Consider the following 18565-nt stretch of genomic DNA (forward strand, 5'->3'; position numbering starts at 1 on the left):
AGTCATTGTAATGGACTGTTTGCACTCCTCAGCCGCGGTGAACATTGCAACCGGTTGCAATGATGCACCAATGATTGCGATAAAAATAGTCTCTTCCAATACCGTTACAAGCGCCCTTCGATCGTGTTGTTCAATTGTTATTGTTTTTTTTTTTTGTATTTGTATCCGTAGTCTAGACATCCTGCATTAGACACTCGACCTGGACCAGACGCACAACCACCATCGGAATCACTCAGTCAACAAGCCGCCCACGAGACAAGCACTCAAATCCTAAAAATAATTCATGCAAAGTTAGAACAATCAGAACCTCGGTAGTGCTGTGTCAACGCGCTCACCAGTAGAATTTCTAGACATGATGGGCTCCGAACGGGTAGATCATAGCTGTGACGCTGGGGCGCAGGCATTTAGAGCTGTAATAAAAGTCCAACCCTATATCGCGCACGACTGAAGAGCACCTACGAAACTGCGTGTGTCTTTGTCAAAAGGTCTATAAACAGGCCGTACATCTTTTTCAATGAGGGAGGCAAAACGCACGACAACGTTGTTGCTGGGTGCGTTTGCCGCTGGCATGGATGGTGCCAATGTTGCTGGTGCTGGGTTCCATTGTGTTGCGTGTAAGATCTGGGGGGGAGCTAGGTGCGGTGGGAGGGATGTTGATGGGTGCTGTTGTGCTTGTTGTGGATTTTAGACCAAGGGCGAGGGGACGATTTCAGTGATGTGGGAGTCAGGGCCGAAGACACGGATGGGGATGGGGACGCCGAGGGAATTGCCTGTGTTAGTATCAGTATATGCACATTTGTAAGGAGTGGATGGGATGAACCGAATAGACACATAGATTTGAGACCTTCTTGCCAATGGGGACCGCGCGGCAGACGTAAATCTTGGCTTTGTGGGCGATGAGCTGGGCTTTGTAGGAGGTGAGTGCAAGATGATGCCTTTGAAGGTTGCGGCGACGTTGGTGAAGTTGGTGATACTGCTACCGATGATGAGGATTTTGCCATCAGGGCGGAGAGGTGGGCAAGTGAGAAGGTCAACTAGAAAGTGACAATGAAAAAATGAGCACTCACCATGGTTAACCGCAGTCACAACGTCCGTCTTCTCCTCTTTGGAAGCCCTCACCAAGAACTCAACGTCTTGCCCCTCATCCGAACGTCCAATCTCATCGACGAACTTGGACAGCTCCCCTCGGCTGAGCGCCTTGCCAACACAAAGATAAGGCACCTTGCGCACATGTCCACCAGGTCCCACTTCAAAGGTGACGAGACTCAAACAATCCTTGGTTCTGAGAGCAGCAAGGATAAGGTCCAGCGATGCCTTGATGACGCAGAGCTTAAGTGCCGTGGTGCTGCGGGGATCACTCGGTGGAGGTAGCGACACGATAAGAATAAGATCAAGTGCCGGGTGTGGGAGGGGAGGAAGTGAATTGGAGGGTCCAGCAGATACATGTGGTGCAACCAGGCCTGTCAACGAAGGATGCGTCTGATTCATCTCATAGTGCGAAAGTACATCGTCCTCACTGAGGGGTTGAAGTTTGCTGTGCATTTGTCTAGATTGAGGTTGCGGCATGGAGCCATGGGAGGTCAAGGAAGACATTGTGGAGCGTGTGGAGCCCTGGAGTAGACTGTCGACGGTGCTGGGTGAAGTGGACGCAGTGCTCCCGCTAAGCATCCGCGCAGCCTTTCCCGAACCAAGAGACCGCTTTTTCTCTTCTGAATCTACAATGCAAATTAAATAATGGCCTCCTTATTAAAGAGGTAGACGAAAAACTCCCGCACAAGAGCATCTCGGCGGACAGACAGCATGTCAATGTCATACACTTACAGAGGACTGAGGCCTGACAACACGTGGCCCTTCCAATCAATTATCCAGTTGTGCAAATCTTCAATGATAGCGTTGAAAGGTGACGAGGCCTCATTTGTAGTCGGGACATGAATCATAGCACTGTGTTTAGGCTGGGCGTCAAAGACACAGATGAATCTGAATCAGAGAGTAGCTGATTTAGAAGAGTCGTCTCAGCAGAGTGAAGAGAGAATTGCAAAAGGAGATGTTTAAGTTATCGTAACACAACTCTGCGCTACCGCGTTGCCCAGAGGGCATGCTATCATAGCTATCGCAGCGACTATTACCACGTGTAGCGTGTGTCAGTTCAAAGGGACGGCTCTCCCTAATAGTCAACGTGCAGAATTGGAAAGGATAGAAAGGATCGTAGCAATTCGAAAATCTTTGGTTTGCAATTTGTTGATACTTATTTGTTGATATTAGTAATACTTAAACGCACAACACAAGTGTGAATTACAATCAAATCAAGTTTAAAAGCAACAGCAGGCAGTACAATATTATATGAAGTGTGACTATCTATCTCTAGCGAGCGCGAGTACCATGATGAACACCTTGAGCTGCAGGCTTCTTCACCCTAGTCTTTCCTCTCCCTCGAGTTGGTTGCTGTCCTATTACTCCATCTGAATCCTGCACCACAACTGGAGTAGTATTAGTGGCTTCTGGGCCCGTCATTACAGGCACTTCGGCATGCTTTCTGGAAGCACTGCTGAGGGTGGAGGCAGTACTGAGAGTAGAAGTAGCACTGATAGGTGGGGCAAAATGTTCTGGAGGTTGTGCTGCCTCGATAACATGATTAGCATCAGACTGAGAGGCAGTGGCGGCTTGTGCTGTAGAAGATGGGGCAGGTCCAGGTACATCTGATTCACTATCACTGTCCATATCAAGTGCGTTCATGGCACGAATGATTTCGCTGGAGTGATCTTCCTGACCAGCCAGGCCAGAGGCAGAAGACTTTGCGGAGCTGAAAACTTCTTGGTTGATGTTTTGAACGATAGTCTGGATGCGACGGCTATCCCACTTTGTGAGCAAGAGCTTCTTATAGTGGTAGAATAGATCCTTGTAGTTGATACCGGATGACTTTCCTAAGCCAGACTTCTGAAATTCGGTGTCAGGTGACAACAGAATGATTACCTGTAATATTAACTGAGCAACACCATCGCTCAACATAGGGTGGATGACTCACAATGACGGCGGCCCATGCAATGGACCCTGGTGTGACCTGTTCGAAGTTCCACTTGCGTGCATTTGTCTTTGGTCCGCCGGTCGTCTCTTGATGAAGTGAAGTGACACCGCGTAGTGCAGCCTTCAGAACCTATTTAGAGGTGCATCAGCACACGGTCTGCAAAAAGACACAGCTGAAAAGCCTACCTTAGCCAAAAGCTCCCAGTTTCCAAACACGGTCTTCAAGGACGAGTCTTCCTGCATTCCAAGAAATAAGACCGGTGGAAAAGTCTTGTACTTTGGATTCGTCGCTGACACTCCAAGCATGTCCCGTATTTCCATGACATCAGCTCTGCGGTAGTTGGTATTGGCGAAGTACATCCCTGGAAGGCCAAAGATATCACTGGCAACGCCACACAGCTTATTGATCTCTGATGAGTGAGCCTCAGAAATGGACTTCATTACCTGCTGAATGTCAGTTACGTTTTAAATTAGTATCAAAACATATAATACTTACGAGATCACTGAAATACAAACTTTCCATGGCACTGTGTACACGATCGGGAAAGTGCTGAAATAGTTCGTCCAAGAATGCTGATTCCTGCGTCATCGCTGTCAGGTACCGGTCTCGGCTGTTGAATGGAGTTGGATTCTCAGGGCGTGGCTTGCTGAGAAGGTCGGAATTAGGGAACATTTCAACAGTCAGGCCGTATTTACGAGCGAAAAGAGTTATTGTTTGCTCATGGGCCAAAAGTTCATCAGGTGCTTCCACACGACGCTTTCGTTTGGGCTTCTCAGCGATCAGAACTTTGTTCTCCTCACGAAGAGTACGATTGTCCTCAACAAGCTTCTGAACCTGAACCTGCAGCGCCTTAAGTGCCTAGAGTGAGAGAGGAGTTAGATGGGTAATGTAGTCGAACACTTAAAACATACCTCCATGAGGTCTCCCTTTGATGCATTTGGCCCTGGAATTGCAACTGATTCGATGACAGATTCTTCGTCCGATTCATCGTCAAATGTGTTTCCAGAGAGATGCGACATGATGCAAAATGAACTGGAGGGATTCAGAAGGGAGACAAGAAAACGGTCAGCACAACACCCCAGTATTATATAAGGCAAAATTTTGGCGTACCTCGTGTATGCTGCAGCCAAAGATCCCTCAGGCTGCAGTGATGTGCTGGCACCAAGAAGAAAAATACCGTGATGCGCCTTGAAACATGCTTATGCTCCAGCCATGTAATGAAGGCATAGCCTGACCTTAAAACATAATATGAAATCAGCACGAGTAATCAGCGTAATATTGCACGGTGGTCTCTTACGTTTCGTGGGCCTCCAGTTCGGCTCTGCCATAACACTCAAAACAGGCTGGGAAAGACCATCGTTTGGGTGGGCAGGTGGTATGTGCTAGCCCTTTGATCTCAGTATGTTTTGTGACGGTGGCCAAGAAGGTGAGCATGACTGAGAGATAAGGATTGAGAGTCAAATGAGCAAAAGGCGAGGCCTTCTGCATCGGATTGTGGAGAACGAATGAGAACATTGAGAAGGAAAGTTCCAATGCAAGTCTGAAAGAAAGGGTCAGTGAGAAGTCGTCAAGTTGAATGTTAGTGAACAACATGCCATGTAAGAGAACAAAGAGTTCTGGTGCGTGGGTGTTGGGTTGCGACCGCTGCGATTGTGCAGTTGATGACCAGATGGGAAGAATGGACTCCCGAGAAGTAGAAAAAGTGTGAGAGTCGTCAACCCATGCAGCAGGACAATCAGAAGGTGATTTGACGCTCATCTGTGACGTGCTCTTGACGGGGATCTCAATATGGAAGCCTTGCACATAGATGACAGTGGCAAACATGATGGATATTCATGATGTTTGGGAGCCTATCACGCCCAATCTGAAGAAGCTCATTGAGGGAGGATAATGACACATACCATGCAATCTGGTGACAGAATTTCTAGCAGGAGTGGAAGGAATGGTCGGACGAGATTCGAGTGAAGAAGGTGGCCATGACAAAAGCCTGGAGCCAACGAGAGTTGAATACTGGTGACAAGGATGGGTTAGTTTAAATCATGGAAGATAAAGATATTTATGGCGCCAAATTTCTTGCGCGAATTGATGAGAGTGTTGAGTCTAAGAATTACCCAGGCAGATAAACTCTTCGTCGGTTCATGGAAAGTTTGGTTGATCATGTTCCATGAACCGTTTCGCGGTTGCTGTAGGTTGAGAATCAGATAATTGTACCACCTTCTGGCATCCTGGACTTACTGCTGTGACGGCTGGTGGATGTTCAACATCAAACGCGCACGATGTGCCCTGCCTCTAGATGCATCATCTTCATGCGAAGAAACATGTCTGTATCTGCAGTATCAACTACAAGGTAATCAGAAGGCCCATCCGGTACCAGAAGCGCTCCACGTATGATGGATCTGACTGAAAAAAACTGTGCCTCTGCTCGTCGTCTTGCTCGAACTCTGAAAAGGTTTAGATCCCTGTCCTTTCAAGAGCGCTGACCAGTGGGAACATCAAAGGGGTGAATAAGAGCAAGGGGAAATTTGTGGTCCTGAATCAGACATTCGAAAAGGAAGAGCAGCCGGCCAATAATGACTTTATCTTCTGTCAGCCGAATGAAGACACAGTCGAAACGCGGGGAACCAAAGAAAAGGGGATTGCATCGAAGATAATCAGTATGTTGGCACCAGTCGACCATCGATTCGTAGTTGACACGAAGAAATCAGTGTGCTGTAATCTACTTGTATGTTAGCATAGCCAATGAAAAAACTGAGATAGAATATCGTACATTATTGTTTCCTCGGAGATGAATACGTTTACTGTCAGGTAGTGGTATATTCGATGAGGGTAACAGAACATTAAGGAAATCATTGAGTTTGATGCGGAAATTACCAAACGCTTGGTCATCCTGATGAGCTTTCTCAATCGCATCAAAGGTCTCCGAAGGTTGTTTTGATCCAAGTTTGACATGAAAGGAACCGCCGGTTGAGATAGGGCGCTCGACAACATTCGCGATGAAGTCCTCTTCCTCCAGCAAGTCTTCTTCATGTAATTGACGTTGATGCTCGTCATATTCATATAAGCGCCGACGGATACGATCCGCAACAACTTGCCACTGATTGATTTGGAGGATCTGTCAAACGATACATCAAATTTAAGTTAGTAAATGATCGTCGTAACAACGCACCTGTTCTGCTACATCACGAAAGTTTGTCCGCAGCAAATACGAATCCTTTAATGAGCCATGCATCTTCTCGTTGGGCTTTGTATTATAATTCCGGGTAGCTCCTTTTGCTTCGACGTCATCAAAAATATGCAGGTCCATATGTAATTTCGGATAATTCCAATTTTTTTCCGTTCTCGTCAGCTGTTTTGCTGATGTATTGCTAATAACGAGTTGATTAGTTGACTATTGGTAGCAGTAAACACATGCAACATACATGCAAAATGGCCGAAAACATGCGGTGTGTGTGATGGCCACTGCTGATAGTTTCGGCCGTGTGAACTTCAAGTGAGGCGTACATATCAAGTTCGAGGTAAAGACGGACACAACGAAGGAGTAAATAACCGAGAGGACAGTCCCGCTCAGTTAGAATGTCATGGGTAGCATATATCATCATCTAGGAATCTGTCAGACTCAAGCTAGTAACACAAAAGCTTGATATGAACCTTCGAAATGTCTTCATGCACAGAGTTGTCCGTAAACGAAATGTTCATTACTTGGTTTGGGTGCTTCTGATCTCGCCAACGGGGAAATGCTTGATAGCTGTATTAAAACACGTCAATTCAACTCAAAATGTTTCTGAAGAAAGTGTTACTTCTTATCTACTTGAGATGTTTTGTCTTGTCCAAGACCATTGATATACTTTTGAAGCTCGACCCACAAGTGATCCGACCATTCACCACCAGAGTGAAAGTGCAGTTTGTCCCACGACAGTGCACGATGCACATCGGTAGACTTCATTGTCCAAAATGCATTCTATGACGAAGTTAAAAAATGCGTCAGGAGAGTACAGATAACCTCACCTGGATATCACGGAGCCCGTAGTCTTTTAATACCTCCTCCCTCTCTTCTGCGGTGTCCTTTGCTCGTGCAGTTGCTAGGATAGCCTGCGAGTCACAGGATGTGCGACGTGGATAGCAGTGTGATGTATCACTAAGTTTGTCGTGTGGAACCAGGCAAACGGGGCAGGGCCAAAGGGCCCTGACACCTCGAGTGAGTGACATTGTGGACCTTGAAACACAGTGAGTTAGCGAGAGGCCAGCATTGAAGTTCAAAACCTACTGCTCCTCAAAATCGGACGATAAGATTAGTATTAATGGAAAAAACCAGCGCTGAACCCTGTCTAAACACTCGAACCATTGTCCCATATTGGATTTTGTTGCTAGCAAAGAGAGGATCCTTTCGGAGGACTTGTGCCATACTGTAGCCTTAAAGTTGGCCCACGCCGGCTTGCCAGAGTGTTGCTTATCTTCCTTCACCTATATGAATAGAATTAGGTTGAATCAGTGGACATAACAAATGTATCAAACCACGGGAAGCCACCCAACAATATAACCGCCACCCATCCCCTGACCATTGCGAATGTCAGTGGGTAGGTTGGCTAATCGTGTGACGACAGGGTACCCTTTCGCACTACCGAAACTGGATAATTTCGTCTTGTCAGCATACAAAATGAAGGCAAGGGGTTTTGCATCGGGCAGCAGCTGCGACTACACAATACATCGAAATTTAAATGCAATCAAAATCACTACATGTGGTACATTGACATGAATAGTACATACTTGAGCATCCCAGAAGTTTTGAGCCATAAAGGGCTCGTCCACAAAGTGTTCAAATGACTGCCCATTGAATTTCGACAAGTGTTGAGCATCAAAATGAAAGTGAGGAAATAGATAAGGATCATTGAGGAGGTCGGTGGCCCATCCCCAAAGATCACGATAGTAGACATCAAAGTCCCAAGATTTATCAGCGAAGGGTATCAAAACCACGTCTTTCGTAAACTGAGCTCAAACATTAGTCCGAAGGGAATCATACAACAAGCAACGGGACAACCCCTGTTACGCATTGAGAGGCAGCATCCCACTTGGCACGGATGTCCTTATGGTGCTGGAAAGTGAATTTCTCTGACTGCCGCGCACAACGGCGGCAGATGTCAAGGAGACGGTCAGTCTGAGCATTATTGAGGGCCGCTTCGAGGGCAATTTCAGCGATATCAAACTCTAAACGAGACTTGAAGGGACGCCAAGGTTGTGCGTCAGGTTCAGGAGCGGACCACGAGGAGTGATGGGCCGGGTGGCGCTTGAAATCACCGAACACATGAACTTTTGTTGGGATCCCGCTCTTTGGGTGATGTACAACTTTGATATCATCAACCTCGAATTCACGATATTCGAGGTCTCCATCATCGCCAGGGAAAAATGGTTGATCCTCTTACATCCCACATTAATGATACACAATAAAGAAAAGTCAAAGGACATTGTGGAACTCACCGAAAATAGGCTCCGGATGTTCGACGCCATGAGAACTTGTCAAAGACGGGCCATTCTGGCCTGTTGCGACTGATTGATAGACGGATAAGTGAAATAAACGCCATAGTATATGACACAAAGGGCAAAACTTACCCTGTGTCTGATTTGGAAGCACGATGTTTGAATCTGCAGCTGCATTGATAGTCCTGTGTCCAGGACCAACAGGATTATTTGCTGCAGCTATATTCTGAATCAGATGGGAAGGTGATGAGAGCAACTCAAATTTAAAATGCACCTTTTCGCTGCCTGATTGATTCCACAACGCGTTCATCATGTGCCCGCTTTTGCGTGTTCCTCTCGCAGGCCTTTCGGTGAGTGGCCCAACCACGTGGTTTAATATTCTGTTCGCACAGATTGCAGAATTTCGCCCGGTCGGAGCCCATGATGTTGACAGATATATATAAGGTATCTACAGAGTTGATGCAAGCAAAGAAATCGAGGAATACAGATGGTGAGAGCTCAAATACGAGGAACAATGCATTGAAACTCAGCGAATAATCTTACATTATCATACCAATAGCAATTTCAACGACATCTCAACAACGGAGCATTGAAATAGGTTTCACAAATTTCCGACACCTTGTCTCACCGAACTATTTTCACTGTTCCACATGCTACATACACTCATTCTGGATTAGTATGACTCGCTCGAACATATATATACTACACCTGTACACTCGATATCGATAGCAAATCACACTGGCTGATTCCTGCTCCATTCTTGACCGAATGCCTTCGCATCACTCACAAAACAATTTGTATTCTTCCCTTCGTGCTGTCTATACATCATGTCTACTACCTACGCTATTCCTTCGTCATTCTCCCTTCGAACTAAGTACCAGCCTTACACCAGTAATAAAAAATCTGTTCTTGTACGGTTGTGCGCAAAGGTTATATGGTTAAAAATGATGCGTTGTGGGGAATTCCCCCACTGTAGGTGTAAAACCCCGTCCTTTCCGCATCGTCTCACATCAGTTCCGCGTATTCTGCACATTCCGCATTTCCTGCGCATCGTCCAATGGGTTCTGCATTCCCACGCATCCTTCGGAACCCGCCCGCACTATCCGATATTCCCATGCATTGTCAGACAACCTTCGCATGTCCTGTCCCCATCCTTCCAGGTCCATTGGTATGCTGTATCCCTCTTCCCACTGTTCCTAACGTTATCTGGATCAAACTGACACATGCCCTTATGGCACGGACCCCTATTCCGGAGTATTGCGCCCATGTGCACTGCCTGCCTTCACTTCCGCTTCCTGAGAGACTTACTACCTGTACCTCAGTGTTCCTTAAAAATAATCTTCCCTTTAAGTAGTGGTACTCAGGGCTTGGGGGTATTTTATCGAATCCCATCTTTTACCTTCCCACTTTTCCTTCACCTTACTAGAGGATCACTTTGACTTATGCCCACTATCGATCTAACCTTGTGATATACTTCCTTCGACTTCGCCTGCGAGTTCCGATGAATCAGTACATTCTGCGCTTTATCCATTTGAGTTCCATTTCATTCCTTTCCATTCCGCTTGAGTTCCGCTCGGGTTCCGCTTGTTCCGTGCGAGTTCTGCTTGTTCTGCTTGTTCCGCATTTTTGCGGATCCTCATCCTACCTGCGGGAGGGTTGATTAGAGTCGTTTAGACAGAGACTAGTACTCCCCAGTAGCAATCCCCTTTAGGGTTGAACGTGCTTGTTTCCAAGCGAGGCAGCAGGCAGCAAAGACCCAACTGTGTAGTAGATTGACTTCTCTCCGCTGTACTTGTTGTACCCACAGCGTGAAGCCAAGTGGTAGGACGAAGAGGTCGGTATGCAAGTCTGTCAGAGTGCAATAGCCCCTTGAAAAAACGAAACCTCAGCCACAATCGTGTTTTTCCATAAACGCAATGTACTATCACCTAATCCGGAATGCACAATCAATGGGTAATGCACAATGCACTCCAGAGCTCACCACTCTACATATATTTCATTCGGAACAGCTGGAGAACAAGTATTAGCATATGTTCAACAAGACTACCAAATCAAATATTTAAAATCAGTGCTGTGAAGCCTTCCTGAGATGAAACATTGTGCGAGTGTACCCAAAATGAGTGATTTTTGGACACTAAATCCAAGATCCACCCAGATCCCATTAACCTATAAACATAGGAACTTCAATATATATGAAATACACCATTCTTAATCTACTCCAGGTGTTTCTATGTCAATAGAACACCACCACAGCGTGCTATTCATGATTCATGAGCAAAGCGTGACAGTCAAGCTAGATTGGGAAATCACACTCTCGGCTTGGTTGAGTCTCCGCTTTGTTTGCATTCGGCAACACTACACCACCAGTTGCTGGTTTATCCATGACCGATATTGTGAGAAAACTATTTAGAGGACCCGACTTATTCCTAGAACCCTGGCTGTAATAAGGGTTTTGTAGATAAATAATGAATTCACACCATAAAGGTCGTAAATCTGGTGTTCAGTAGGGAAATATTTCCGATATCTGGTAAAAGTCAGTCGTATATTACACGTATACGACACAGAGTTCATCCAAATATCACATGTGCTACATATGGAGTAGCTTGGGGTGAGTTATGTGTGACAGGTTTAGAGATGAGATATCTTGTACATATCCCATCAATATGCTTGCTATCTTTGCCTCTGGCCCCCACATCTAGCGATTGTGCACCTTAGCTTCGAAAAATGGATCTTTCAAGCAGTTTTCAATGCAGGCGGCGTTCAAACTGTTCCAGTCAAAGCTTATAACATTGGTATCCATACGTACAATACAACAAAGAGTCTGATATGTACTGATGGGTATCCTAGGCCTAAACATACTATGTAACAATAGACATCATGGCAGCCTCAAAACAAATCGGACAACAAAAATCCCACTACAATATCAAGCTGAGAAAACGAGGGGAAATGGATAGAAGAGCGCAGTGTGTTGACAAAATTCGTTCCAAATATTACTCAGGCTCACTACATTGTCTTGGGCCAGAACTTCCTCCTCATCATTGCCACCATCGTTCGAACACTCTAACCACTGTTCGATGAACGATCCCTCCAGTGGAATACAAGGATCCCACATCAGCCACTTGCCCATTGGGAAGGACGGATAAGCGGCGATGAACACCAGCCAGAAAGCATCACGTCCCCATGTCCACAGTGATGATTCTGTGTCAACTTTCATGGTGAGCCATTCCTGAATTTGCCGGGAGACTGTTTCCCAATCGGCTCGATTGATATGGTCAAATGAAGGCGGAAGTGGGAGGAATGATATAGTGGTTTCGTCGTCACAGGACATAGCTTGGGACAAATTCAACTGTGGAGTGATGTGAGTAGGCTGATGTTTAAACAAAGGACATGTGTACTTACATCATCCGAGTCTCCTGAAAAGTGTAGCAAGCTACCGCCATGGCGTAAGTCTGGCGATGCAACCTCTATGACTGGTGTGGTGAATGTTCCATACTCCTCATCAATAGATACTGATATGTGGACAGGCTAGCGTCTACTTGTGAGCGAGCTTCGAGGAAAGTTGAAGATGGCAGATTCATACAATATCACTTCTTTCTAAAATCTGTCTTGGAAATGTCCCGGGAAAGTAGACGGTGAGGATCATTGGTTTGAGTGAGGCATAGTTGTCTTCATAATGAATGCGAGGATAGATAGTTGAAACTTTGGTGAGTGATAGTGTCGAATTCATATTGAAGTTGACAGAGCAATGATCACCATGAACAGCAAGGCATGAGATATTGGACTTGAAGATTTCGAATGTGTGCAGTCACGTGTTTGGTATATCACTGAGCGTGCTTGCATACATCCTCAACAAATTGCCCAGCATGAAGGACGATATCATCGATGGCCATAGTACGTGTATTTTTTATCAACTCATTGCTTACTTATTTATGCTACACAGTATCTACAGTTTTTCGATTCTGCGATGATGCTTCAGATCGTGTCTTTTGCACCGCATGCCCTAAAAAATGTGGTGCCTATTGTTTCATGGCACGCCACCATGTTGCAAAGCAAGATATTCACATTCGTCACATCGGAAATCTTAAGAAGAAGCTTTCTGAGACCAGAAAGCCAAGTGTCTCTGCTGCAACGCCTGTTGGCCATGCTGATTCTTCACATTCCCCTGCTGGCCATGACGACTTCAGCATCAATTTTGATCACATGGATGATATGCCTATCAACATGCAAGCTGATGGACCGTCCATGGTGCTCGAAACAGTGCCACATGATACAGATTCCGAATATCCGTTAGCCGATCTCTGGAACAAGATCATCGGCAGTCAAATGCTCCAGCTCGACAATGATTTTCCGGACCTGTTTGCTGAACTGCAGGTGTCTGTTGCCTCGGGACAAATTGCCATCTCGACGCCCATTGTTCCCACCAACAAGGAGTGTGAGCTTGTTGACGACAGTGCACCTGACTTCGGGATTGAAATTCCTGGTAAGTGAACTATCTTTCCTGCGCTCTGAAATCCAATACTCAGTGGTGTTTGCAGATGACCCGCTTCTTGAACCAGCGAGCACTAACTACATTGTCTCTCCGGATCATCCATTGTATCCCTGGCCATCGAAAGCAGTAAGTCTTTTGTTGCACACATATATATGATATATCTAATATCATCAAGCATTTCATTACATCCCTTTTGTTTAGCTCCCCATGGCTTCCGTTCTCTGAAGTCCAAAAGAAGGCGGTCCTGAATTGGGCCAAAGAACTTGGCATCCGGAACCTTCCCTCACTTGGCGCGATGAAGAAGTGTCAGAGTCACCTACAGGATCTCGTGGGCGACCCGACTGAGAAGGTCACATCTCACTCCAGAAACACATTCTACATCAACAGTGTTGCGAAAGCAATTGCGAAGGTTTGTGGGATGGATCACTGTGCTGATGTGATGTTAATATAATTCATAGGACTATGCTAATCCCCTCACTCATCTCGCAATGCAAGACTATCCAGAGGATGGTGGAAAGGGGATGTCACAAGTATTCAACGGGAAGAAAATGTTGTTTGATCTCCCATCGCCACCAGTGGTTCAGGAGGACAGGACCGTGTATTTTACAGACGAATTGTTGCAGGAGTCTTCGGGAGGCTATTTCATCCCAAAACAATTCTTTCTAGCTGCCGCTGATGCTGACGCCCCCACTGATACCACTGAATCCTGCAAGCAATCAGATAAAGTGCTATATGCATTGGGTCGAGCTGCTGAACGGACAGAGGTATGTGGTCATCTATGTAATGTGTGCTGGTGCTCAAACGTGTATCAGGCTGGTTTTATTGTCAGTGATGACAAGGAGATTATCCCAACGTCTATGTTTATACGATCATTTGGAGATATTGCCGCAACCTGCGGCGAGCTTGATTGTGGGCTTACACGTATGTTTGGTCCTGCTTTCACGAGTGACTATGGGACTAAAGCATGGCGCAGCATCTTCCATGAAATACACGTCACTTTCACCCAATCTGCTGCGAGAAAAGTCGAAAGGTCAAATGGTGTATACCATTCCCTTAATCATATTCATGGACGATGTTTCAGGCAATATCTCAAAGCAGTGGAACAAACATCACGCTATATATATGTCTAACGCAAATTTACCTCGGGAGATGCTCGAAAAGGAATTTTTTGTGCGATTTGTTTTGTCCTCTCCTCATGCTCCACCCATGGAATTGACGCGAGCAATGAAAGAATCCATCTCGTATGACGTTCTACTTGTCGTTTGTATTCTAGTATCGCTGAATGCATGTAGTGACGCAGCACAATCTGGTGTCATGGCATGGGATTGCAAGTACAACAAGGAGGTTATGCTCATTCCATATGCGCTATTTCTTGCTGAAGATAATCTGATGCAGGCCAAAGAGTGTAGTCACGCAGGGCTCAACTGCAACTATTTCTGCAGGACATGTGATGTTGGTGGAACAAAAGAGTACAAGGAATCCGAAGCTGGCTACAATAGCATTTTTATGGTATGACAATCCCTTCTGTATCTTCCATATGACTTACTAGTGCTTACAGTCCGGTAATTTATGAACCCCTGAGAAGACGAGTCAAGAGATTCAACAACAGTTCGAAACGGCCTTCAAATCGGGTGCCACAACAAAAATCCAGCATTCCATTTCGCTGACTGGTGTGCAAGATTCAGCTTCAGGTCCGATTCTCAGTGCATTGGTTGAACTTGGCAAGAAGCTGCGAAAACGTACTGCGGGATCTCAAGCTCTGCCCAAAAATGAAGTTGAAGCCACCCTTTGGAAAGAGTTTGAAGAACTCTTGAAAAGTGGACAGCTTGATGATACTATCAATCCCCTACTGGGAATGGACGGTGAGTCTTTTTTGGTCGGTGTAGATCTCTCGCTTAGCTTCCTACAGGGTTAGATATACATATGGACACGCCAACCGAAATCCTTCATACAATACTCCTGGGCATCGTCAAGTACTTCTGGGGGCAGACAGTGTTTCTTCTTGAGAAAGCAAAGTTCCTCCACGTCTTTCAGTACTGGCTCAAGTCCATTGACAAGGACGGCCTGAATGCTCCCTGTCTAAACGCAGACTATATCTGCCACTATAAAGGCAGTTTAATCGGCAAGCATTTCAAAAGTTTGGCGCAAGTCATGCCATTCATTATCCACGACCTCGTTCCTCCGACGGTTCTTAATGCCTGGACGGTGATTGGTGAACTCATTGTCCTAGTCTGGCACACGAGATTCACAGACACAGAAGCATATCTCGTGAGTTCAATTCATGTTCTATCCAAAAGGCTTGTCTAATACCTTTGTGAGATAGGCAACGCTATCTTGAACCATCGAAGATTTCTTGAATGTCACGACACAATGTGCACCGAGTATTTTGATAAGCAAACCAAAGTTCCATTTCCTCGTCCATCTTCCAGTGTACATTCGTCGTTTTGGCCCTGTGATTGTCTTTTCAACTGAGCGATATGAATCATTCAACCATGTATTCTGGTTATCGTGTATCTACAGCAACCGACAGGCGCCAAGTAGAGATACTTGCAAGATCTTCGCTCACCAGGACACCGTCAAACATATCGCTACCGGCGGATACTGGTATGATTCCACAGTCAAGAAATGGGTTTGTGTGGGAGAAAAGGTTCTATGCTATCTTGACGAACATCCTGAACAAGCGAGGCTTCTAGGCATACCAAACTCGAGTCATAATTCTCTGATACCTGGTAAGTCCAATAGCACACACTGTCACTATTGCCACTAATGATGTACAGGTTCGGGAAAAACTGAAACCACTACTCCCACTACAACAACAACAAAGTCAGTGCGAAAAAATGCGGTCCCATGGAAAACCACTCATTGTGCGAAAATTCTTGGGACTGTTCAGCCTGGAATTGTGTATTATCAGGGTAAATCAGTTGTGACGAGTGAAGGAGAATATATGCACTTGAATAATCATGTTATTTTCCGACGACCCATGGACAGGAAGGTGAGTCAGTATCTTCTTTTCCTTTCATTGTGACGGCTGAGATGCTGCTTCCAGTTATATATTGGATGTGTTCGCGAGATTCTTATATCATCCCAGGATAGTCAAACAGCAGATCATGTCGCACTCCAGCTTTTTACATTCGCAGCTGCTCTCCACCCGTCTCTCCACCTGCCGTGCATCAATCTTACTGATAATGAGGTGGCTTCAACCGGTATAGTACATCATTTATTTTATATGCGGACTAGTTGTTCAAGACCTGGATCACCTCACAGGACATCATTTGTGCTGTCAATATCCAACATAATTGCTTTGATTCGAAGTGCACAGACATCAATCAACAGCCTGTACGTCAAGAACGGATAGACACCTCTTGAACAAAGGCCACAGTCAAGCACAAGTCAACGCCGAACTTTTTTCTCAATGTCTATTCCATCCATAACTACAATCACATCCAACATGTCGTTCCCGATACACTTCGTGAGATGCCGCTTCGGGTCACCAATGTAGCTGAAGTTCGGGCCATCGCCATACACCAACTATGAGACAAGAGAGCAGTGAAGAAAGGTGGAGATATGTCCCAACTACCAGGTAATGGTGAGGGTGTGGATTCTCAACCATCTTTAGCGCCACCTTCTGTGTTTGATCACGCTCCGACCAAACCACAGAAGTCTGCACCCAAAGCCAAGGCAAAAATGGCAGAAGCGAGCACAAGTGGTCTGAGTATGCAAGGGAAAAAGAAGGTGACACCTACTCAGCAAAATTCAGGAGCATCGCAGCAACATCAAATTGCCTTTGCACCATCAATAGGAGATCCTCCGCAACACTTTTACTCACCTGCACCCCAACCATACCATCCTCTACATCAGTCTTTCCCTCTGCCTCTACCAATTCCTTCTCTTCCCCCCTTATGCTCCTCACCTCCATTTCACCAATCTCCACCCCAGGTGTATCGCCCTCCCCTGCAGTCATACTTTCCGCCTCAATCATATGCTCCTCTGCCTCCGCCTGCCCAATATATTGACCCAACTTGTCAGCAAACACAAAACGTGCAAGGGGCCCCAATGGATCCACTTTCTGCAACGCAGGCCTCTAATCACTACATGACCTTGACACCTCGCTTCCCTTCTGACCATCCACAGCTCCAGCAATCTCATGATACCAGCTCCATCCCTGGACCCTCCAGCTTTTCTCATGCTCCACCATCACACCAATTTCAACCTCTGATGTCTCCTGCACACTATTCACCGCATAGTGTTGCAGGCCGCTTCCCACAGCCTCACTATCCTCCTCAAGAATCTCATGTTCAACATCTGCAGAGTCAGCATCACCACCCTCAGTTTGGTATGGTGTATCCCAGAGGAATATGAACTCTAAAGGTATCTGGTCATCGATCAGGGAGTCGCTAATCCCACAGTACGCAATTTCTACCTACTCCCACAGTGCACAATTTCTACCTACTTCCGCAGTGCGCTATTTCTACCTACTCCTGCAGTGCACGATTTCTACCTACAGGCACACAATGCATATTGAAAATGTTTTGATGAGAGTTGAAACTCAAATCCAACAGACCGCCATGCCCATAATTGAGAAACTTGACCCATATAATTTCTTTATCACTTACAAGCTTTTCCGTGAAGCCACACGATCAGTGAACGGTAAAATTGTCAAGGTAAGTCTCATCCAGTGTTAAACTTCCACTTTGTCTCCCTCATCGGCTGTGTGTTGTTTTTGTTAAATTCTTCCCCCTCCTCAGGACTTATTGTATCTCAATTGTGACCTCTCGAAAGTCATCCTCCTTGATACGCATCCTGAACATGTAAGTTCACATCCCGACAACGCCATTATCGTCCCCAAATGGACCGGTACACCCGGGGACAAGGGCTTGATTGCCATGATCCCCTTCTTGGAGTGTATGTACACACTTTTGTCTCGCCTCAGCCAACCTTAATCTCAGGTTTCTCACATAGCCACCACAATTTACAAGACTCCAGACGTGCAGCCCATCCTTCAAGCGTATGCAGGGAAAGATATCCCAATCAAATACACGGAGAAGGAAGCCGAGGCAAAGCAGAAGCATATCGAGGAGTGGAAGAGCAAGGCGCATGGATTATCCAAGGGTGGGTTCACACCGAATGGCATGTTCAGTGGCGCAAGTGAAGTCAGTTGTTCTTCTCTTTTCTTGTGTTATGGCTGACTCTAATATTCTGCAGCCCTCGCACTCGCCCATCCCCTTGACTTACCTCGAGCAGAAGCGTCTTGAGGCACAGCAGCAGTATAAAGAGGAGCAGGCATACATCGTGACCCACAAGGACGAGTTTGGATGGCTATTGGAGAAGGACAGGTGGGCGATGGTGCGGGAGATGAGTGGAAGTTTGTGGGGTGTTTTGGATGCAATGGCAGGGAAGAAGGCAGAGGCAGAGGCTGCATCGAAGGTGGATGTGGAGGGAAAGAAGGCACAGGTGCAATAAACAGATTGTGGTGCACATAACTAGACCGGAGTTATTTACATCTAGGTATGCATATTGTTGTCGTCATTATTCTCTCCTCCTGCACCACACCGTGCACTCACTTTTCAATTGAATATGAATAT

The 18565-nt window shown here is 46.0% G+C and overlaps 9 protein-coding genes across 9 annotated transcripts; 4 read left to right on the plus strand and 5 right to left on the minus strand.

The window, feature by feature from the left end:
• Positions 1-671: 671 nt before the first annotated feature.
• Positions 672-1886, minus strand: EDB91DRAFT_320315 (uncharacterized protein). The gene is made up of 4 exons (XM_041326848.1): positions 1822-1886; positions 1068-1715; positions 832-973; positions 672-770 (listed from the first exon to the last, which is right to left on the minus strand). Exons 2-4 carry the CDS (start codon positions 1666-1668, stop codon positions 725-727), a joined length of 789 nt encoding a protein of 262 aa, XP_041177848.1. The 5' UTR covers positions 1669-1715; positions 1822-1886; the 3' UTR covers positions 672-724.
• An 805-nt stretch (positions 1887-2691) lies between these two features.
• Positions 2692-3288, minus strand: EDB91DRAFT_1014341 (uncharacterized protein; the record flags this gene model as incomplete). Its single annotated transcript, XM_041312470.1, has 3 exons — positions 2692-2970; positions 3023-3151; positions 3208-3288. Coding segments are annotated over 3 exons (489 nt in total), but the record flags the coding sequence as incomplete, so codon positions are not given.
• Positions 3289-3691: 403 nt separating this feature from the next.
• On the minus strand, positions 3692-3880 carry EDB91DRAFT_1019330 (uncharacterized protein; the record flags this gene model as incomplete). The annotated part of the gene is made up of 1 exon (XM_041312537.1): positions 3692-3880. A coding segment is annotated over one exon (189 nt), but the record flags the coding sequence as incomplete, so codon positions are not given.
• A 1405-nt stretch (positions 3881-5285) lies between these two features.
• EDB91DRAFT_1237102 (uncharacterized protein) lies at positions 5286-8916 on the minus strand (the record flags this gene model as incomplete). The annotated part of the gene is made up of 13 exons (XM_041321543.1): positions 5286-5486; positions 5514-5605; positions 5816-6134; positions 6189-6368; positions 6442-6621; positions 6671-6767; positions 6820-6980; positions 7061-7235; positions 7287-7483; positions 7535-7714; positions 7787-8005; positions 8067-8434; positions 8769-8916. The coding sequence occupies 13 exons, from the start codon at positions 8914-8916 to the stop codon at positions 5286-5288; spliced, it is 2517 nt and encodes an 838-aa protein (XP_041177851.1).
• A 2501-nt stretch (positions 8917-11417) lies between these two features.
• Positions 11418-12221, minus strand: EDB91DRAFT_1052261 (uncharacterized protein; the record flags this gene model as incomplete). The annotated part of the gene is made up of 3 exons (XM_041313664.1): positions 11418-11824; positions 11875-12019; positions 12075-12221. 3 exons carry the CDS (start codon positions 12219-12221, stop codon positions 11418-11420), a joined length of 699 nt encoding a protein of 232 aa, XP_041177852.1.
• An 846-nt stretch (positions 12222-13067) lies between these two features.
• Positions 13068-13645, plus strand: EDB91DRAFT_1010901 (uncharacterized protein; the record flags this gene model as incomplete). Its single annotated transcript, XM_041312415.1, has 3 exons — positions 13068-13109; positions 13159-13392; positions 13442-13645. Coding segments are annotated over 3 exons (480 nt in total), but the record flags the coding sequence as incomplete, so codon positions are not given.
• A 373-nt stretch (positions 13646-14018) lies between these two features.
• On the plus strand, positions 14019-15290 carry EDB91DRAFT_1052457 (uncharacterized protein; the record flags this gene model as incomplete). Its single annotated transcript, XM_041313680.1, has 4 exons — positions 14019-14224; positions 14276-14492; positions 14566-14845; positions 14893-15290. 4 exons carry the CDS (start codon positions 14019-14021, stop codon positions 15288-15290), a joined length of 1101 nt encoding a protein of 366 aa, XP_041177854.1.
• Positions 15291-15372: 82 nt separating this feature from the next.
• EDB91DRAFT_1010417 (uncharacterized protein) lies at positions 15373-15606 on the plus strand (the record flags this gene model as incomplete). The annotated part of the gene is made up of 1 exon (XM_041312405.1): positions 15373-15606. A coding segment is annotated over one exon (234 nt), but the record flags the coding sequence as incomplete, so codon positions are not given.
• A 1921-nt stretch (positions 15607-17527) lies between these two features.
• Positions 17528-18392, plus strand: EDB91DRAFT_1020301 (NLI interacting factor-like phosphatase-domain-containing protein; the record flags this gene model as incomplete). The annotated part of the gene is made up of 4 exons (XM_041312552.1): positions 17528-17644; positions 17729-17885; positions 17943-18133; positions 18186-18392. Coding segments are annotated over 4 exons (672 nt in total), but the record flags the coding sequence as incomplete, so codon positions are not given.
• Between the last annotated feature and the right edge of the window lie 173 nt (positions 18393-18565).

The sequence above is a fragment of the Suillus paluster genome, assembly GCF_016628075.1.
Source record: "Suillus paluster strain FC165 chromosome Unknown EDB91scaffold_22, whole genome shotgun sequence".
Lineage (NCBI taxonomy): Eukaryota > Fungi > Basidiomycota > Agaricomycetes > Boletales > Suillaceae > Suillus > Suillus paluster.